This window comes from Fulmarus glacialis, unplaced genomic scaffold (assembly GCF_000690835.1).
Source record: "Fulmarus glacialis isolate BGI_N327 unplaced genomic scaffold, ASM69083v1 scaffold14320, whole genome shotgun sequence".
NCBI classification, from domain to species: Eukaryota; Metazoa; Chordata; class Aves; order Procellariiformes; family Procellariidae; genus Fulmarus; species Fulmarus glacialis.
The window spans coordinates 31,494-55,046 of NW_009189793.1; the positions used below are offsets into that span (position 1 = coordinate 31,494).

At 34.8% G+C, this 23,553-nt stretch overlaps 1 protein-coding gene across 1 annotated transcript; it reads right to left on the reverse strand.

Annotated features, from left to right (window-relative positions):
- Positions 1 to 1,368: 1,368 nt before the first annotated feature.
- LOC104080886 (collagen alpha-1(XI) chain-like) lies at positions 1,369 to 22,867 on the reverse strand. The gene is made up of 4 exons (XM_009583426.1): positions 22,654 to 22,867; positions 18,091 to 18,304; positions 15,512 to 15,674; positions 1,369 to 1,857 (listed from the first exon to the last, which is right to left on the reverse strand). The coding sequence occupies exons 1-4, from the start codon at positions 22,865 to 22,867 to the stop codon at positions 1,687 to 1,689; spliced, it is 762 nt and encodes a 253-aa protein (XP_009581721.1). The 3' UTR covers positions 1,369 to 1,686.
- Positions 22,868 to 23,553: the final 686 nt, after the last annotated feature.

A 23,553-nucleotide genomic window follows, 5' to 3' on the forward strand; every position in this document is an offset into this window, starting at 1 on the left:
TAATAATCAAGCACAAGTACTCATTCTTCTTCATCCTGAATAGATTTTGAATCTACAGTCTGATCCCAACTAATTTCTGTGGACTCCAAGCCTTGTCCACATGCATTACACTAAAGGACAGGAGCCATCATTGCCATCAGTGGTGGCCAGAGCAAACAAATATTTGCAATCTCTCTAAGCCATGTTAACTCCTGCTTAGGAGTTGATATGAGTTTGGAGGTGACAGTACTCCCAACTTAGTTAAAGCATTTTAAGTATTTAGATATATTCCTCTTCAAGAAAGAGACCAAGGGATGATTTTAACAACCTTTTCCCTCAAAGATGAGTTTATTAGATTGACTATTCTTCAGTCTTATTTCAAAGTAGAAAAGCACTAGCCTATTCAAACCTTCCAGGTCTTCACACAGGAAATAGAAAAGAATCAGAGTGCTAAGTCACATAGCAGCAAAGCCCAGGAAAGTTCCCAAGCAAAATTTCAAATTTCTTTGAAATTTAATAATGAGAAAAAAATTAATTTGATTTTGCTATCTTTTATTTTCTTCCCATAAAATATCAGCAATATGCTTTCAGTCTGTTCTGTTTTGGAATATAGTGCATGGAGATCCACATAGCCAGGCACACAGACAGAAAGTCCTACAAGGTCCTCATGAAGAGACCAGACTCCATACACTGTAATATAGTGTAAAGGCCTCTGCCTACGTGTAATTGACTTGACACATCTTGAACTATACCTCTGATGCAATGGATGTGGGAGTCCCTTTGAACTAAGTTCTAGGCCCTATGGACCTTAGTCACTTGATGACATAATTTTCAGTCAGATAGAATAAATAGTAACAACAAATAAAATTATCATGTATTTAGGAAAAGTTCTGTCTCAAAATTGGCTCAAAGCAGGCATCTGAGAACAATTCAGCAAATTTTTAATGGTGATCTCTTGAGCAATCAGTAACAATAACCAGTCCGATCACACACAGTTGAGTGCAAACTAACTGTCCAGAGCCAAGTTCAATTAAGACTAGTTACATTTTGCAAAAGCTTTCCACTTTACAGTGTTTGATGCAAGTATTTAGAATGTGTACAACAATACATACAACTGCTGACCCTCAGAGGTCTAATCTGAGGAACTATCCTGCCCTTGATGAACTACTCAATTTATGGCTGTGAGAACTGTCTATAGCGACAAATGGTTTCTGTAAACATTTTTTGTGTTTCTGGGAAAAATTCCAACTCTGTTTTGTCCCTGTTGATATTTACCTGCTACGAGTGGAGCTGGCTGAAATAATTTTGTGTGTACATGCATTTGTACACTGGACACAGCTCATTAGAATACATGGCATTTCTAGCACAAGTTGTTTACAATTGCAGAATACTCATAGCTCCCATATCTTTCAAATGTGGCATTTGACAGTACTCAGCATCAGTGAAATCATAAACGTACACAGGAAGAACAAATAGGTACAACTAAACAAACTCATATTGCTATCATTTTTTAAGGAATTACAGTTTAACTCCGTTAAGCATGCTGGTTATTCAAATACCAGAGTAATAGGTCCCTTCAAATGGTTGGCATAAATGAGTGGATAGCAAAAATGAATGCACTCCTGCAACCTTCCTCCCTCATACCTAGAACAATGCATGCCATTTAGCTGTAAATGCTCCTTGAGTAACTTGTATCCAGCACAACCACTAACGTGCAATAAATCTAGTAATACATGACTGATTACTTACCTCATCAACTTGAGGATCTTGAGCCTGAGCAGCATTGGGCACTGGGGAATCACAGTCTGGGCTATAATGCTCACAATAGTCATATGCAGCTCTGGGGTCAGCTATAATCAACAGCTGCTGGATCTCACCCTGCAGAAAAGCATATGCAGATTAAATAACAAAACCGGATTGTCTACAGTTCATCAGAAGTGCAGAATTTTCATTCAGAAAACAAAAATAGGCACATAATACTTATATTAGATATTATATTAAATTTGTGGTTGTAAATAACATATCTACCTAATTTCTGCTGCTATTCTGGAAAACTTCCTAATTATTGTTCACATGGCAAAAAATGCAAATTAATACCGAATGGACTAGGTGCAAAATTCTGGCTTAAAATGCTGTCTGGTTTGGAAAGGAGAGGGTGGGAAGGTGTAATGCCTGCTTTGTCATTTTCATGCTGTTTGTTTACTTCTTCACTGGGAACCAGTCTAAATTCCTAAGATTTAATTCAGGGCACTTCCTACTACCAGCATGCAGCTCAGCATGCAAGTGATCAACAGTATAATTCTGAGAGTTTGCATCACATGTGTACTCTCAAAGAAGGGAGAAAATAAAATAAAATAAAAGACTGTACCAGAGACACAGTTATTGGAATAAAAAATAATTAAGTAAGCACCATGTAAATATACACCATAGAATACGTTGAAATAAAAATTTTAACAGCTAACAAATGTTATTTTCATCTCTATTCCCATTTATCACATGCAAAAACAACATCACAGTAAAGAGACCCACTATTCTGGATAATAAAAATGGCTCTGCTGAGATCCCCTACGGAGACCTTGTATGTTTATCATTTTCCACAGAAAGCTGTCTCGTATCCAGTGCATTTCTTAACATAGTGGTACCATTTAAACAGAGTTAGGTAAATTCCTGCCAACATTTCCACTATAAATTTCCTTACTCAGGAGCTTCTTATGCTGTCATAAAAATAAGGTTGTTGAAAACTGGCACATGTTCTTGGTCAAAACCCACTAACTCCAATCTCTCACTATTTCCCCAAGAGGGGGATTTTTAAGCTTTTATATACTTCTAATATATTTTTTTTCTTTTTTTTCCAAAAATGGGGGCAAAGGAATAACTTTGTTAGTATACCTGTGCATGTTTTGTCTTTAAAGAGAAAATATCATAACTGATGGAAATGTACAGCTGGGAAAATTCACAATTATCTCAGTATTTCCAAAACTGCTTTACATCTCTCAGAACAGTAGCCTTTAACAAATTAACAAAATTGAAGAATATTTTAAAATAGTAAAGAATAATTTTTAACGCTCCTTCCTTTCAAAAATAAAAATCACAGAAAGAAGCAAAAAATCCTCAAACTGAAAAAAATCAACAAACCTTGGCAATTTTCCTAGTTCTACAATATTTTTTTATTAACTTATTTAACATAAAATATGAAATAGTTTCTTAGCACATAATGGCTATATATTAGAAATCTGTTTTTTACAATACTCTCAACTTATTTTACTTTATAGACTCATGTGTGTCTCAGATTAATTTAGAGTTGGAATACATTTTTTTTAATCTTCCAGATATATTGGAAGTTCCCCTGCCAGTGGTTCTGGACTGTGTCTTTTATTTTCCTTACCTCACTAATGCTTCCTGATTTGGACATCTTCCTGCAAAACCTGCTATACATACAGAGAAATTCCTCCTTTGATTCCTTACATGACTCCCTCAAGAGTTTGAGTGGTTTGAGAGGTTTTGAACAGTCATTGTCAGCCTGGGCTATGCATCCCCCATCTCCAGTAAAGTGTTTCCAAGTGCCCTGTCCCTCCCTCTTTCACCAGCCAAATTAAAACTAAGTGAAGCAGAGCAGTAAGTTACAGAGAATTAGCAACTGAAAGACAAAAGAGGTAACTGTTTTGGAGCAACCATTAGAGATGGATGTGTAGAACCCCTGTCCTCACCCTGTTGAGCTCAGGTTAGTGTCTTGCTATACACTGCTGAACATACAGGGCTTTCTGAGATGCCCATACAGATTACCATGTATACAGTGTGCCAGCTAGTGTGAGCAATGCCAGAACTGCTCCTGAAACTACTGCTGTTTAGTATGATATGCTAGGAGAACCCAGGTGGGGGAATATAGCCCCTATTCTGGAGCTTGCTTTGTGCTGATCTTGAATGTCATGGCATTTTGGCACTGGGTTTTGTCAGATTGTGTGTTTGCAAGAAGCACTTGGCATGCTGTTACCCACTTGGCTTAGATGTCCCTAAATTGGTTAAAGCTGTTCCTGATCCATTGACTGTACTTCCCAGCCCTGCCTGTCTGCCTGTCATGGGTCCACATAGAGGGAGGCCCTCAGAAGTCTTGCACAGTATACATAAATTGCTACTGGCTATTCATGTGCAAGAAGTTTACCAAGGAACTGATTGATTTTACATTTGGCATCTCAAATGCTAATTTTCCTCTTTTTCCTTCAACATTTGCTATAAAAGTATTTCCAATAAAATATTGTTTTTTTGTTTTCTATTTTTTGTTTTTATTTTTCTGTCTTTGCTAATTGAATGGTTTCTTTGAGTATTTGTATGTGATGTATTGGCAGTGCTGTTTCACTAGTCAGTGAAGAGCTTTCATTTCAGATCAGGTCAATCATCTCAGCACATGAAATTCCACATACATTATTGCCGATTTCATTATTATGATTTAGTTATCATTCTAAGGTATTTGTTGGACAAATCTACACAATTTGAGAATTTTTCACAGAATGACTTCAGTCTTCACAAACACATTCTTTGATTTTAACTGCTTGACTTGAATTGACTTGATTGAAATAGAATTTTATAAAGTTCTTTGCGAATAAACTACAAATACTTAATCTGGCCATACTTCACAACCTGGAGTCATAAATTACGCACTACCTGCATAAGTCCCAAGTACTTTAAATGAAAATATGGATAAATGGAGTCAACTTCAGTCTTCACAAACACATTCTTTGATTTTAACTGCTTGACTTGAATTGACTTGATTGAAATAGAATTTTATAAAGTTCTTTGCGAATAAACTACAAATACTTAATCTGGCCATACTTCACAACCTGGAGTCATAAATTACGCACTACCTGCATAAGTCCCAAGTACTTTAAATGAAAATATGGATAAATGGAGTCATGAGTTATTAACAATTCTAATAGTTGGCCTCTAAAACAACACTGAGGTATCTAAACATATGCATATGTGCCTAATGTTACTCTTATATGAAAATTGCAGGAAAAAAGGAAGTCTCATAGGTTAGAAAAATGAAGGCAAGAGAGGGAGAACAAAGATGGTGAAGGAGACAGGAGAACAGAGTAAAATTTACAAATACACCGGAGCATCCTTGAATTACTCTGAAAAGTGCATAGAGAAAAAAAAAAGTACAAAAGGCAGCTGTCTATATAGATTAGTTCTATTTCCTTCCCTATGAAATTGTCATGACCACCTTTGTGGTGAAAGACTGCTCAGGCAATTTCACAAAGTTGATAGATGATAAATAGTGTGTTACACAAGTCAAATGTTTGATGTATCTGCTGAGCCAGTCTTCTGCCACGATTTGATGTCAGAGATAAGTGGGATGACAGTAGAAGGCAGAGGCAGAGAACTTGTGGTGAGGTATCAGACAGATATACACAGCCGCTTTTTCATCTTATTACTTGTAAAAATGTGCATGCTTAACTTGTCCCCAAAAGTGCTAAAAGCCTATTTAGCACTTAAGAAGAAAAATCTGCTGCCTTGTAACAATTTTTTATCCTGGATAACACTTAATACAATGTATTTTAAACAGTGTTTATCAGATATTTAATATTACTTGCATATTAGGGATGAGAAAGCTGAGAGCTAGGTCTCTGCCTTAGTTGCCCAGAGGTGAAGGGGAACATCCAGCAAGGTATTCAAGCATACCTAACATTAAGCTTACAAGTACTGCTTGTAAGTAAAACAGATCAGTTTGGAGTCTTAATATTTAGTTTGGATCATAAGTACTTTATTGAAATAGACACTAAGTTGTTGTCAAAGCCAAACATAACTCACAAAGTCAATGCATAGTTGAGTAATTAATCTCAATATGGAATAAAAATAGTTAAAGTCTATGAATGTTTTAATTCCTCTCTATTTTGGGAATGTGCTCATAATTAAAATCAGAGGCTTTTGAACTAGCCTCATGGCTATATGAAAAAAGCTGCCTGAGAATCATAAAATATCTTGCCCACCAGTTATGCCTAGCATGAAAACATGGTACAGAAGGATTACTTCTGTAGCATTGTCCTAAAAGGTACTCTGCCAAATAAGCTACTCCTTGCAGAATCCTCCAAGACTATTAAAAGGAGTTAATTAGATCTGAGGAAACACTCGCTTCTTTGTGGCATGCCACAGCAAATGTGGAGAACCAGACTACAGAGCTACAAGGAGAATATGCTCAAATCAGTTGAATGCCTGCCTGTTGGAACAGCTGCACAGACATTCACTCAAATTAACTGTTCTACAACAAGGAACAGCCCAGCTAAGAATGAGAAGTGTGCGGTGAATTCAGTCATTGAAAATTCCTCTGTGAATCTCACAGACATTCCACAGTGACATTCTAGAATAAGAAAGTTTATGTGTATGTACGCTTCCAGGATTTGCTGAAAAACACACCTCACTAAGTAGTAATGCACTGAAAACATAGCCTCTTGATACGAAAACAGTTTGCAACACTGAAAAAATACAATGTTGACTTACAGAAAAAAGAAAATGGAGGCACAATCTGCAGGAAAGCAGTAGACTACCAAGTTCTCTTTCCAATTTTACTGACTTTCTCTTGATGTAATTATTGCTTTAGTTAGGTTCATGATAGCAATCGCTATATTTGATTCCACCTTTTTAGAGCTTTTCTTAAATTCCACAGCAGAAATCAGAATAAGGAAAATCTCCAGTTAGATGTCATGTCAGATTTTCTCAATTATGTAAATCAGGTAAATTGAGGGCCTGAGAAGTAAGGAATGAATTATTTTATCATTATAGGCAATAAATGTTAATGGCTGGCTATTATCTTAATAGTCACTTAATAAAAAGTCTTAGATGTCTCTTCTTGAAACATTCTCTTTCCTTTTAACTATGTAATATTACCAATGCTTTCTAAATATGGTATATTAGAGAAGTACAACCATAAAGTAGTCCATTTATAGCCTATTTATCAGCTAAAAGTTTCTATCATTGATAAAAGACATCTCTACTATCACCTGCCAGCATTGTTAGAAAGGCAAAAGTATGAATTCTTGCAAAGCTGTATAAGGGCACTATCTGAAGGAATCAGTGCTGAAATTATTGCTTTTTCCAAAATTTAAAATTTTATAGTCTAGTTCCCTAGTTCTACAAGAATCTCAAACAGTTTAGTTGTAGAGACAGATTTTTGGGATATCTCTTTCACAAGATTCTTAATAAAACAATAACCCTACCAGGTGAAAGTAACCTTTGTCCACAGAACAGCAGGTAAGCATTACTTGAGAAGCTCTGCAGGACCCTCTCCACAGAAGCAAACTTCACAAATTATTCAAAACATTAAAAAAAAAAAATTTCAAAGAACAAGTGATCTTGGTAGTTGCACAACTAGGATGCTACATAACAATGTGACTGGACCAGAGTTGAGAACTCAAGTTGTAGTTTCTTATTGTAAAATAATGAGATTTTCTACAATGATTTCATTAGGAGAAAGCTTATTGGGTTTTTTTTGTTTTAGCTTGACAAAAAAAAAAGTTAATGAAAAATAATGCAGCAATTACTTAAATGTTTAATTTATATATTAGAAGTTCAGAAAGACTTTCCACAACTAGAGTGGGAGGATTAGTATTAGCAAAATACCATCCTTCTGATTCATATTCTGGATAAAATGAGTACCTCTTATGTTCTTATAAGGATAATTAGATTTTAAAGATGACTACCTAAATGGTGATAAAAGCATAACAAAACCAGTGCTAGGCACTATATCAACTCAGGAGAACAACATCAATATCTTTCATTTTCATATGACGGCTAAGGCCTAAGAATTACAGAGTGGACTCTTCAGTAAATCAGCAGAAACCCTAACCTGTGTATATGTGCCAACTTTCTCTAATTAGTTATGTGACAGTACAACTATAGACTCCAAAGAACAAAAGTCTAGACAGGCTGGATATTATTACTATAGAATTTAGAAAAACCTGCTGCAGAATTCATTTAATCTTCCTGCAAAGATTTGAGGGGTTGAAGAATTCCAGGGGCCTCTAATATAATATTCCATAACACAGGCCCATTGCATAATATAGCTAGAGAAAGATACGTAGAGCCTGCCAGACTGAAGCACTGTAAAAGCAATAAATTCTGAAAGCGGAATTCTATACAGGTCAAAGTTTCCGTAGAAATCAATATCTTCTTGATTCTTTGAAACTCCATGGTTATAGTAGTATATATTCAGCTTGGACAAGAAATAGGTTGATATACCAACTATAATTTTTAACCTTCAAAACATTGCTGTTCACTGACCAAATTCTCTGCAATTCTTGGCTGAGATATTAGATTTTATTACAATGCCTGTATATACAGCACATACATAACACACACACGCAGACACACACACACGTGTGACCAAGGACATCCTATTTTCTTGATAAAAGACCTGCAAATCTGTTATATCGTCATTTATCTTTGAAACCTCATTTAAGCTGGTCTTTAAAACTTAAATGTATTACACACAATATTAAATGAGGGGATAATAAATCCGATCTGTAAAATTTGCTGGAGCTGATGTAACAGACAGCATTTTTTGAGCCCAGGATGTTAATTTTAAATGTTTAGTTAAATGTTTAGTTAAATTTTAAAAGTGTAGTTAAATGACCATTCCTTTGTTTCTTGGGAATATTCCTTGAAAATGAACTAGAACTCCAACGAATTACCAGAGTTTTGCTTTCTTTTTCTCCCCTCTTCCTGCTTTCAAAAATAAGGAAGGGAAACAGAATTATTTACTTTTGTTCATTGAGCATAAGTTTGGAAATACTATGAAAAAATAACAAACCCCGAATCACAGATTTAAAAAAAAAAAAAAAAAGGCAAAACAAAACAAGCCAAATAGAAAGCTTTTGTAAAAAATGCTGGGTTTTTATTAGATGCTTCTGAAATGGAAAAATTGTTTGCTTTGCTTTTTTTTTTTTTTTTGTTGGTTTTTTTTCCTCCCAATACTGAAGTTGGGCACTTCTCTGGTGTTGATAGCTACAAGGTTGCTTCTAAATATTTTTGCCTGGAACCTATTGCATGTTTTGGTTTCTGTCCCATTTATGTTAAACATTACTTTTTAGTCTGACTGACACTAAACATTTAGTGGGTCACTAGCAATTACTAAAGGTGACGTATGATGGGAATCATTTTGGCTATGTCTACATTAGCTAGTAGTGCAGCTCAACAGGACAGTATGAAACAGAGGATACTGATGATACATCATTCACACTATATGCCTTTGGGGGAATTTTACTTTGGGCTACTTCCCTATCCTACTTTAGCCATACAGCAATTTTTGTCAGTCAGTAAAAGCTCTACCCATTCTGCTACTGCTACCTTCTTCATGGAGTACGCACACAGATGAATGGCCTTTCTGCACTTGCACACTTGGACTTTCCATGCTCACAGATATGTGAGGGATGGTTACTCATCTGAAGGGATCTGTAAATTAAATCATATTGCTGTCAAGGTACTATCACTCTATCTTCAGCTGCTCACTCAGGCTATTTAAAGGAATCCTATGTTGTACATAAGTGTATGAATGCTTTTTTCATGAAAATGGGTTAATTCCTAGTATCAAAATCTAAACCCTTTATTAACAAGGATTACTGCAAGGATTTAATCTCATAAACTGTGTGCAGTTAAAGCTTTCATTGGCTTTAAGTGAGAGTCTTATATATATCAGGTTTTGTGTTGTTATACTCGTTTACAGCACAGTGCCTAAAAATCATTGTATTTGTCTGACATGTGGGGAGTTTTGAAGGAAAAAAGCCTCTATAGGGAAATATCTGCATAAAGACTCTGTTAGTTATTAACTTACTATAAAATACTTATTATAAAAAATTGTTGTACCGTTCACACCAACAGTACTAAATGAGGAGTGACAAATCCTTAAAGCTGGCAAAGAATAAAAAGATCCCTGCTATTTACCAAACATTTAAGCTACAAACATATTTCAATGGATAAAATTCAAAATTCTTTTACTAGGTGCCATGTACCAGCATCTGACTAATTTCTTTTTTTTTTTTTTTTATTTTTGTATGCTATTGTAGGAATTCTCTTCTTTGGAGGAAGCACTTACAAACCAGCCCTTCTTGCACTATGTATTAGGAAACACAGAACAGATTAATTTCAAATGACACATGTAAAAGTTTGAGGTATACTGTGTCAGTCTTTCATAAACAAGCATTTACAAATTAGTCCCACTGATATCAATAGATCCACTTCAGTGAGGAAGTGCTTAGCAGTGTAAATGAAGATCTAATTTGGCAGTTAGTAATAATACAGTTTCTTGACAGCATAATTTTGTTATTTTAAGACACATTCATAGTTTATAATTTGCTTCTCAAGCATTTGTATGCACCTGATGCTTAATGCTTGCTTATATTCAATATCTTGTTTGTGACATCATATTGATTTCCATATTAATTGAGCACGATGTCATAAAATCTCAGATTAACACTTACATTCAGGAATGAGCAGCAGGCAACTCCAGAGTAGAATTTCCTCATATAAAATGCACAACCTCCCCACAAGATTTGGAAAATACTTAAGATAAATATTTTCTTGCTTTTAAAGCTGAAACAGAAGATCTTTCTGAGAGCACTACTAAAAAATGCCTCTTAGCTTTAGCACTGGTAGGTAAACTTACCAAGGAATATTATGGTTGTTGAATATACAAAAATAGAAATTAGGTAGTAATTTATCATGCTCTCAGGACACTAATCAGCCCTTTCCTTCTTTTAGTGGTTATCTACCTGATCTCTGGACACCCAATATGCTTACTTAGTCAGAAATTATTGATCATCACCATAGGAAAGTTACATCAAAGCAGACATGTCAAACTGATTAAAATGTATGCATTTAAAATTTCCCAGTGTACTAGAATATATTGTTGTGTTAGCAATAGTCAGACTGCCAGAATCAGAACAAAGGTGGGAGAACTACCTAGAAAACAGAAGTTAATATTAGGAACAGAAAAAAGAAAAGGAAATAGCCAAGAACTTAATTTCATTAAATTTTGTTGTATTACAAATTTAAAATAACACAGTTAGAAACAAAGAAGAATATTTGATCCACTGTGATGTAACACTGTTTTAAAATAAGTGTGAAATATTCCTCCTAGAAGCAATATTTGTTCTGAGGATTCTAAATGAATGGTCCATGCAAATATGTTAAAGCAATATGACTGAAGAAATAATTCTTTTTTCCAAACATACAATTAAGTTGTCAGGAGGTCAGGATAATGTCAAGTAATAATATATGAGTCGTGTGAACGCAAGAATTCATAGAGGTTTACATGTACTCTCTAAGGGAACAGGAACATATGATGTATATAATTGTTTACAACACTGATTCTGACAGTGCTGAACTCTGCTTTCAATGGGAGTGAATTATCTTAATGATGCAACTGGTTTTTGTGCAGTTGTGTTATGCTGTATGAATGGGTTCAGGACCAGAAGAAACCCTGGCATCTTCAACTAGTATGTCACTGAAGCCTAAATTTTCGTTATATTTACCTACAGGTTCATTATTTCCACATTTTGAATTCCCTTTCAGTTTGAGGAGACTGAAGAGTGCTCCACAATTCCTGTGATCAAATCATTGGCTTACTATGACTAAAACCCACCATTATTACTCAAGATAAAACAGCCTTTATGATGCATGGATACAACATGCTGTGAATTCCAACAGGTCACTATACACATAGGTATTTCTTTTTATGTGCTTCCTACATGTAAGCTAATAAAGGCATCAAATGTCATATGGGAAAGTCTTATACGGTCTTAAGTCTTAAACACTTAAATCTAATGTCATGGCTAAATAAGTTCATTTCTGGAATTTCCTGCACACAGAATAAGACACATTGTGTTATGTGTTTCTTCAGTGCCTGTTGTGGTCTGAAGATACAGCAGGGTTCACAACACAGAAATACTAACAAGGAGAGCCATGAAACCACCAAACATCACTCTGTGCTACCACGAATGAGATAAACAGAACATTTAAGACCAGGAGACTCTCAAGCAGGACACAAATTTCAGGGAACAGCCCCAAACTTTAGAAATTGTCGCAGCAGTAGCTTTAGCTACTGGATGGATAAAGTCTTGTTAATGAAACAAAAAGTATGCTGTTTAGAGAGTAGAAAAACATGAGACAAACTCAAAAAGAACTAGATTACTTTTTGCTTGGCCAGACTTTGAAGGACACATATCATTAAAACTGTATATGGCACAGTACTTTGTTTAAACTTTGAGGGACATTCTATTTTCAATGCCTATTTTCAACATGCACGTTTCTAGCTAAAGATTGAAATAACTGAACATTGATATAAATGTACTCATGGTGGCTATACTGTAAAAGAGAAAGCAGAAATCTATCCCAAAAAAACAGATGGTAAGCTTCTAATTTAAGTAAGAGACTTCAAACTAAATCTAAACCCCCAGCAATTACAAGAACAGCCTCACAAGAATGTAACTGATTTCTCTGAATAAAGCAAGAGAAAGGGGATGCAATCAGTTAAGTAAGGAAACTTAATGTACAGAAATGTACAGTGATGTTACAAATGGTAGAAATGTTGCTGTTCTCAGTGCTGAATGTGAAGATTCAGCCTGTAAACTGACTTTACAGACAGCTGCACAATTTCTTTGTGTGTCCAAAGAAGGGCAACGAAGCTGGTGAAGGGTCTAGAGAACAAGTCTTATGAAGAGTGGCTGAGGGAACTGGGGTTGTTTAGCCTGGAGAAAAGAAGGCTGAGGGGAGACCTTATCGCATTCTACAACTACCTGAAAGGAGGTTGTAGTGAGGTGGGGGTTGGTCTCTTCTCCCAAGTAGCAAGCGATAAGACAAGAGGAAATGGCCTCAAGTTGTGCCGGGGGAGGTTTAGGTTGGACATTAGGAAATTCTTCACCTAAAGGGTTGTCAAGCCTTGGAACAGGCTGCCCAGGGAAGTGGTGGAGTCACCATCCCTGGAGGTACTTAAAAGACTGCCCAGGGAAGTGAAGTGGTGGACATCCCTGGAGGTACTTAAAAGACATGTGGATGTACGTGGTGCTTAGGGACATGGTTTAGTGGTGGAGTTGGCAGTGTTAAGTTAACGGTTGGACTCGATGATCTTAAAGGTCCTTTCCAACCTAAATGATTCTATGATTCTGTGATTCTTTTGTGAGTCCAAAGCCATCTTTCTTCTTAGTGGGCCTCAGCTGGAATTGAAGCACTGACTTGCCACATCAATGCAGGAGATTTCAACGAAAAATTTGACAGAGGATCACTAGCTTCCTTTTTTATCCTTCAACACATGACAAAAACCCTCAGAGAAAAGTATTTTATTTAAGTCATTATAGCAAATTCTGTTAAAGTTCTATCCTCATGTCCATGCTGACTTCACATAAGTTTGACTTCAAGAAAAATGTAGGGTTATTTTTTGGGTTTCTTCAATTAATCTGCTAATTCTGATTTTTAAGTACCAATTTCAATTTGCTAAGTATGTCTTCATTCAACCTTACTGACTTTTCCAACAGTTGCTAGCCAAAAAATAATTGCATTCTACCATATCCCTTCCTATCCCTTCTTCCTCTACAGGGCTTGAAAGAGTAGAGGAAATTGTATATACAACTGCAAAAGGTACGGATGGAGGAAACTGTCACTGAGGAGGAACTGCTAGAGTAGGAATTATTTTGCCCTAAAATAGTTACTCTTCGTCATGACTCAAACTTTCACTTTTCTTTCTGAGTGGCTAATAACCTTTGTGACAGAAGAATGACATAGCTGGAAATTTTCAGAACTATCATTTTATTTACCCCTTAAATAGCCTATGCTCCTTTTGTATTCCCATGGGAATGGTCTTAATCTCTCTTTAACAAAATTTTTTTGGAGGACTTAATATTTAAAACTGTTTAAAATATAGAGGGCAGACATAATATCATAATAGTCAACAACTTCAGAGATGAAAGACCCCTAGCATGCTTCTCTCTTATTCAACATGTTACTTAATGCAAATGATTGAAACAAATATCTCCCTTCATGCACTTATCATCAACCACTGTACTTATTTTCAAACAGCTATGTACAATCATTTCAGCACCTCTAAAACTTCAGACAGGTCTTTTTATTTAGCAACTGCACTGAGTAAAACAACCAAACACCGATGTTTAGTTATTGTGCACTTCCCTCCTTGACAACTTTTTAAATGGTTACAAACTTTGCAAGAACAAGCCAGGGCCTGTTGCCTTAGTTTCTATTGGAATCTAAAATCACTTGTAAAACACTAACAAAATATCAGTTTATCTACTTTTATCGCATTTTTTTGCTGAATTCTTTTTCCTTGTATATATTAACATTGCACATGTTTTGACAATTTATTGCCAAATACACATATTGTGGGACTTGGTTTCTGACCTAAGAAAGAAATACAAATGAAAATTGAAAGTAATTATCCCACGTGGAGACCAAAAATCCTTGCCCTACCACAGATAAGGCATCTGTGGAATTCATTTTCAAACGGAAAATAATGTCCCTCAGATGTGCAAACTGTATTGGGGACTACAGATAAATTGGGCTGTGAATACCATATACTGGTTGACCCATTAAATCATCCCAGAAATTTCCCCATTCAAAAGTCTCATGTTTCGTCACGTCCATGGAAATGAAAGATAACAATGCCACAGTATTACACTCAAAATTTATATTTCCTCTCTTGATACCTATGCAGCTTCTCAAGCATATGCTTTGCTTAAAGCTAGGATTACAACTCTGGACTTTTACAGAGCACAGATGTTCTGTATCATAAGTAAGTTAACTATTGATCTGTATTTTCTTATTTTTCAGTTTTAATTTAAATTTGACAGTTTTGACTGCTGTATAACAGTATTATAAAAGAAACTCAATAGTGTAGATTTAGAGAAGCTCCATTATTAGCCTGTAAAAATAATCGTTGACATAAGGATTCTACCTAGAAAGGCCTCATGATTGGCAGTCACATACTTCCTTAGAGGCATCTTACCCTTCCTATATGTACTTCTTGGCCAGTAAATGATGGAAACATATATGTTCTTATTGCCAAAGTATGTTCCAGTTACTGGAAAGAGTAATAAGTGGGATAAACAATATAAGGGATTCATATTACACAGAAAACTTTCCAGGTCCTTCTCCCCCTCTCTCAAATACTGTTAGCATGCACAAATATCTGTAAATGTTTAAGAGAGACAGAACTAAAATGATTCAATATCATACTACTCAACTTTCGCAAATGCTCCTAAATATCTCAGGTATCTCAATATTAGGCAGAAAGACAAAAAAAGCAAGCCCATTCCAGATACAACATAATCTAAAGAACAGAAAAATGCGTCATATCTTCCAACAATAGAGACACTTCCCTGTTTTACTTCTCTTTTGTTTCAGCCTATCCTAACAGGTTCTATAAATCAAAGTTTCTACATTATACCAGCTTTTGCCCTAAATTTTTATTCTGATTTGCATTAAGCACTTCAGTCAACACAAAATCACTCAATTCCATTTGTTCAGTATTGATTTTTACCTCAAAAACTTCTTCATCCAGAATCCTGGTTCCAAAGACAGTGATACCATTGGTGTCCACAACTGTTTTGTCACTTCTTTCAAGTGGTTTTGTAGTTTTTTTGTTACAGTCAACAATCATTGTAACACTTTGTTTCTCCACACTAATAGCTACTCGATGCCACCTATTAAAAAAAAACCCGTAATTCTACTGTAATTTCTGTTTTTAAAACTAGGTCATTGTGTTCTTATCAAGACAGTTTATTGCAGTTTCTGCACCAATCAAGTCACAGATAAAATTTTAAATGTCTCCATTTATTTCCTTCTTTCATACATACACAAATTTATACAATGTTTTGTCTATTTGCTATATAACTTCTGTCCCTTAGTACAAAGGAATCCGATCCATAACTCATTGTGAATATCCTACATAAGATGAAGTACAAGCTGACCTTCTCTGAAGCTTTACCCAGAGAACATTAGTAAACTTAAATTAGAAGTGAGTGCACTGTTTACATTTTATTAGATTGAATGATCCGACAGCAGATTTTATTTTTCTGAATGTGTTTGATTTTCCAAATTACTTAAGGAATTACTTGTACAAATATATTTAATCCAGCAGCTTATTCTTTGTTCTCTGGGATCAATCCCCAAAATTTTACCATGTTCTTTTGCTTATTTGAATGTATCCCATAGCCATAGAGATTTTTCAAAGATGTACAACAGTTCCAACATAGATGCTTTTCCTGATACATATACTTACAAATGCTTGCCAGTATCCCTGCACCAATAGCTTTGTCTACATAAATATTCACCAAAAAGTGAATGAAGTGATTCAGAATACTGACAAATGATTTTATTTTAAAGACATTTGAGAATAAAGTTTTGTGCAATTTGCCCAACTATACTATGTTCTTTATGAGACTTTATTATCATGACAGACCACATTAATTTAGTGACCCTTTCTGCTATGACAACTTAAATATCTAAGAGCAAGAGCAAGCCACTCTGTAACCTAACATGGAGCAAAACATCAAAGAACCTTTGATAGACCAAAGCAAAAAGTGTCGAAGTATGTCATATTACTAAGTGGTAAGAGGAAGGCTGGAATCGAATTATTTTAGTTGGCATTTGTGGCACTAAAGTTATCTAAATCAGAGAGACAGCTTAGATCGTTGTTACAAAGAGCTTCCGTATATCAAAAGGACACCTCGAAGCTAATGGAATCTGACTGCTAAACAGTATCACTGAGCCAGAACTCTAATTCCATGTTTTCTCTGGAATGCGGTTGAACGTTATCATTATAAAAGCAAACTGTCCATGCATCCACAGGCACATTACACTCTTTACACTTTTTAAATATATCTCATTTTGAGATGAAGATTGTTGTCCTAGATTCCTCATAAAATAGCTGAGTCAGAAGAAAATTGTCGGTCTATCTTTTGAAAGCATGTAGAAGCTGAAAGCATGAAAACATAGCTCACTGTGGATAGGATTGACTCCAGTTTATTTAGAAGTTGTATGGTCTCACTGCAGGAAACTGTACCAAACCAGGTTCATTTTGATTTCTTCATTTTTATCAGTTTTTCAACATTTGGGTGAAATTCTGAAATCCATGTCAAAGCTTTGTTATTTAGAGGAAGTCAATGAAAAAAAAGTTTGCTGCTTTATTTTATCACTCCTTCTGCTAGAGAAATGCATCAGGTTTAGGTTTCATGGTACAATTCCATTCTCTGGTCATACAAGGGCTAGAAGACAATTACTTTTTTCTTTTTTCATCCTTTATTGCTTTATAAACATATTTCATTATGTTGAATTTTTGCCCTTCCTTCTCTACTGATTTGCTTTAATAAAATCTCATTCTGTGTATCTCTGAAGACTGTGGCTGCTCTTCCTGGACTGCAGCACAATAAATAAAAAGCCTCTGAAAGAATGAATGTCCATTTACAAGACATTCCCAGAGAATGATTGCTTGTCTACAAAGGGAAGTTAGGTACAAAAAATTAGCAACTGCATTAATAACGCAATAGGTGTTTGAGATTAATTGCCTTTACTGAGGGTGCAGTATAAGTACTTGCAGCACTTCAGACTAATTGTCCAGCTTATTCTTCCCTGATTTCCTTATATATAGACATCTCAAACCATCTTATTTATCTGCTGTTTTGGTTCAGAATAGGAGAAATTCTGTGCTGTCCTGTCAACTTGTCTTCACTCTCCCTATCACCTTCAAATGACAAGACAGCCCTTCCAGTGAGACTATTCCTTGAATCTTTTTGAAAACAGTTTCCTTCTATATTGCACAGGAAAAATCTTCATATGTTTATTTTTGGTGGGTTTAACTTCTATGACTATTTCTTCAGTTTTGATTTATAGAAATGGCAAATAAGAAAGGTGGTTTGGCTTTATTTGTAGCTATATACACCATTTGAAGCTGGAACTGTATTCTGCTGCAAAGGTTCTCTGATTTTGTACTACAGCAATCCAACTAGTTGGAAATTGTGTTACTGATTTATTTAAATACTTAAGATAATATAATCACCTGTATAATCACCTATACAGTGGTCTGTGGTATTATTTTTCATCTTAAAATTTTATACTTACTTGCCATCAGCAATGTTGACTGTTCTGAAAAGAGGATAGTCTTCTGGGGCAGGTTTTCCATTTTGGTCTTCAAACAGGAAAACAGGAGATCTACCAACTTCAACACCTACTTGCTGAATTCCTTGCTCATTGTAGACAGACAGAAGGAAGGACTGGATACCCTTTTTAGGTTTTACTGTCATTAATATTGAAAAATCTTCTGGAAAATCTCCACCTGTAAACAAAGTGATATATACAGTTACAAATTCAGAAAAGATGAAGCCATTCTTTAAAGGTTTATATTTTTCTATAAGCACAGAGGATCCCGCATGCAAACTGTTGGGGTTTTTTAATTCTCCAAAATGAATACATAAAAAATTACACTAGGAAAATTTTTTATCTCTTTTTTTCTTTCTGATCTCACTTTAATTCCTGAAAGATATACCTTAATGATTCTCAAAAACATGACAAATCTATTGTGAATTTATGTTATAATACAATATATGCAAGAACTATGATAGTTTCACATTCATGATTTTTTCTATTCATCTTCTTTTTAGCAATCTTCTAATTTAAAAGTGTGCACTACAGTTTCACTCAACAAAATAAGTATTTGTATTTTAGCAAATAGGTTCCCAGGCACTTCGTCTCCCTTGATAACCACTTGTTTTAGTTTCTCTCTCACAATATATATTTGAGTCTTCCTAGAATAATACTGTGCATAACATTGAAAAAATACATAACTAGTTTTATTTAATAGGAGCTTTAGGCAAAATCAAAGAACATTTAATTTTCATTTATTCCCTGATGCTTTCTCTTTGAAGTACAGATTATATATCAATCATTGTTTCAACCTTTACAGCTAAAAATAAACAAAATTAAAAGCAGATATAGCTTGTTTATAAAGGAAGGACTGAGGTTTGTACTCAGTACTGCTCCTGTTGAATCTGGTGGTAAATCTGCATTTCAGTTGACATGAAAGTCTATTAGGCTTAATATCAAATGAAGTGTAAGACTGAGATTCTAAAGTTCAAAATATACATTGGATCTGTGTGGCTTCAGCTACAATTTGACATGCAAGAAATAGAGGGATTAGAATCTAATCGTAATGTTGGCAATGAATATAACTGCGACTTTGTTTGCATAAGAGTGTGTAAAATGTTTACTAAATTTTAATAATACAATACAAGTTTTAATAAAATAAGTTACATTTTTGTAATGAACAAGAGTATGTAAGTCTTCAACATTGAAAGCTGATTTAGGAATTTCTTCTTCCAATGGAGAAAATATAAGATTGTGGGAAACAGGTCTTGTGGGAAAACTCTTTCAGGATTCTACAGTTTTCCATGACAAGTTATAGATTGCATTAACTCTTTAGTTACAATATGAAAACAAAATGCATAAAATCTTCATTGGTCTTTAAATGACATGCTACTCTTTTAAAACAGAAAATCCCTACCCTTATTATATCATCTGCTGCAATGTTGTTCTATGTGCTTTCTATCATCTTTTAAACTTTTTTGTAGAAGGTTGTTGAAACACTGTAGTAATACAGACCACTGTTTTGACATCTTATTTTGAAGGGATCAAAGCTCAATAAATAGGAAGCATTTCATTTACTCTGGTGAGCCTTTGGTCAAGCTTTTTAATGACAAAGCAAAGCTTCTAGTTTACAGATTAAATTAAACTTTATGTTATATCTTTTAATGTCAGAGTAAACAGATAACAAAAAAGGAAAAGAAAGAGAAAAGATGACTGTCAACAAAGGCCAAAGAAATTATTTGAAAAGCACTGAACACTTGCCCTGTTAATCTGAAAAATATGTTGGAAATGCTTAAGGCAGGTGACACTAATTCAGCTAGTCTGGGCATGTGCTGTTCAAATGACATCTTATGAAAAAAAAACTGGGAGCTTTCTAAGAAAGGTGACTGAAAATAAGTCATGTGCCTCAGTTCAGTAGTTTCTGTTATCACTGCTATCACATAATATTCCCAAATGTTTCATCTTGCACCTACATTGTGTAATTATAAGTAAATTTTCTCCAAACACTGTTTTGATTGAAAAAGTCAAAACATGAATTACATTCTAACATGTAAAACTTTATGTATTGCTATGTATATATAGTTGTTGGACACATATCTGGAATAGTTATCAAAGTCTTCTCAACTACTTTTAAATTTCTTGTTTATTGGTACGGTTCTATTTGAACAATAACCAAAAATAACAATCGGAGGGAAAATCACTAGAAAAATCTTTGTATATATCTGTGTTGCCATTCCTGTCATTCCTATATACTTTTGTAAAAGATAACTAAGAGCATATAAACAAACAGTACAACAAAAATCTAAGCAGTTATCTTCACAATTATATAATGCCTTCCAGCCAGTGAAATCAATGCCTATTATATTCTAGGAAGTTGGCAAATATTATTAGATCCATTTTTAAAAGATGGATATATTGATGCTCCCAGCTTTTGCCATTCATAGCTCCCTTTGAGCTACAGTAGATAAAAGATACCTATACTTCCCGATGAGTTATAGCAGTTAGCTGAAAGCAAGCATTACATCTGGTACTGTTTAGCTAAAATGATGTCTCACAACTCGGTCTTGTCTTGGATATCTTTTGTAGCCTTTCCACTACTAGAGCACTTAGAAAAAGGGACATGATCACCCAAATATCTTTAAGAATAATCTCTAAAAAAGAAGTTTTTCTTGTGGTGGGGAGAGGATGCCTGTTCTTCAAGACTCAAAAGGAAGTAATTACGATAATCACCTCCAAAAAATTGTTTCTAGGTTCTTTACTGAAGGAGAGGATAGCATGACATTTTCCTGTATTAAGCAAAGTTTTGTGGTTGCTTCTTTTTATACTGTGAGTGAGCAATGCTTTTTATTTGTCTCCTGCACACAGAAGTGTTGCAACAGATTGGTAAAATCAAGCAAACTCATTCCAGTTGTAAAGCAGAAACTGAAAGCATTAAGGAGAGTACCTAAATTAAGGCAGTCAAAGGCTATAGAAATTTAGATATCAGCCAACAACATGAGGTACTTATTTATTCTGGCATTCAAGAATCATATGAACAGTTATTACTGCAGCTGCCAGATGTCCTCTTTATGCTATGATTTGATTCATGGATAAGTGCAAGTCAACCCAAGCTCTCAGACTTCCAGCTCTAAACTCTCAAGCTCTGATTTAGCAGAAGGTGCTGTTACTGTTCTGAACTTTAAAAAATATCAGTGATTCCAAGTCAGTTTAATCTTCTGTCCAGTTATATTTGAATGCTCACTTAAAGTTTTTTGTTGTACCACTTTGCTTCAATGACACACATTGTAAAACTCAGAATACAAAGGTACCAACTTATTACACTGTGCAACGTGTGCAGTTTTTCAATACAATGGATCATTTTTGCATTTTTTAAAGAGCAGCCCATATTCTGCTAACCTTACTTAGATGAAGTAGTAATTAATTACACACATAGTCATACTAATATCAGCAAGACACTGTAGACTGTAATGTGCCATTCAGTGAATGGTATTTTCAGCTGGATAGCTCTGTTAACTATATGCAACTTAGTTGAGAGGATATATTAAAAACTGAAGAATTGTGTTAAAAATAATATAAATATTATATCTGTAGTGAATTTTCCTTTGATCTTCCTCCATGAATAAAAAAGTAAACTAATGAATTAAGTGAACATGTAAGTTAGGCTTGAACTGTGTATAGCTGTTTCCCATGTTGCTCTGGGAACCCAGTATTACTACAAAATAATGTATGTTTTCCCCTTTTATAGATCTTGGATGATATCTATATGATTGCTACTTTGAAAGACAAAAAAAGAAGTATTTTTCTTTGCCAACATCTAATCTGTATGTTTATAGACAGATTAGTTCAAACTCTGCATGATGTATCAAAGCAGAAAAATTAAATGTTCCATGATTTTGGGTTTTAATATTCTCATTATTGTTTTCCTCAACAGTTTGAGTCAACTGACAAGTGACAGCAAAATAATGGAATAAAAGTCTCTCCTCAACATCCAAAGAATTTTTTCCAAAATGTGATTATTTCATTTCAGAGAAATTTGAGAGAAGATGGAATCACATTACCTGCTATCCACAACTAGCCTTGTTTAGTCCCCCAAATACCCAGATACTCTTATGTAATTCTTAACAAATGGTACTTCTGGGAATGATTTTGCAATGACCAACCATAACTCATTTCTACCACTGCAGCACTACTCCAGGAAGTACTGCCTTTAAATGGACTATTGAAACTGGAGGAAACTTGCCAAAGCCACCCAATAAGCTTTCCATCAGATAGATTGCATCATGAAAGAACAGATAATATGACTTACAGGCCAGTTCTGTCAGTGACACAGAATTTGATGAAGAGCTTTATAACTGAAGCCAATAAAAGCTGATTCATTCAGTGGATAAAGAGCATGTCCTGTCATTTGTATGCAGGCCCAACTCTAAGGATAACAGAAGTGTTTTGTGGTACTGATGATGGACTACATACTGTGCTTTAGATACCATAAAAGCATAGGCAGTAAGATAATTTACCAAAGTAATAGCTTTCTGACAGTCTTACCTGGGTACAGCTGCTTTGTTGGGGCACTCAGCTGTGCAGTTTTTGAAACTCTGTAGGCGACATCCGATCCTTTTGAATCCCTTCTGTTTGTGCAAAATCCTGCTGTTCTTGATACTCCTTCTGGTGAATTGTGAAATTCTAATGCTTTTAGCACATCAACAGGTTCAGCTGACAAAGAAAAAAAAAACAACAAAAAGAATAACTCATCTTGCATCTCTACAGTATGCAGCCTCTAAGAAGTATATTAATTTCATTGCAAAAGCGTATGTGTAATCATAGCAGTAGCTGCATCCTATTTTGATTTATTGCAGATTACTCCTACACCAGAAAATTATTCTAAGAGGATTATTTATTTTTAAATATATAAGAGTTCATCCCATCCAATGTAATTGTTATGATCAGGTTTTCAAACTACTTGACTACACACTGAAAATCACTGTTTCCCAAACGCAGAGAATCTTGGTGATTGAAACTTACAACACATTATTTTAATGAGTGATTTCTAAGAAGTGGAACTGATTTTAAAAGTTTGCACAAAAGTTTCAGAAGCATTCAGCTACTAATAATCTGCTATCAGAAACTCGTCTGTTGCTAACATTAAAATATATTCTAACGACACATGACTGCTTTCTCAGACACAAAGTGATAAGGAAGAAGCTAATCTCATTTCTCATGCAGTTAGAGAAAGAAAAATGTACCTGCTTTGCCTGCAAGGAGTGAATGGACTGGATCACAGTCTTTCATTATTTCCAAGTGAAATTCAAATTGACTTGTTTTGTACTTCAGAGCCCAAGTACAATCAGGTTGCATTTATGCTCAGTGTCTAAGAATTTAAAGTTGAAATCCAGAGCTGCTACTGCACTGATACTGATACAAAATTTTATATATATATATTTGTAT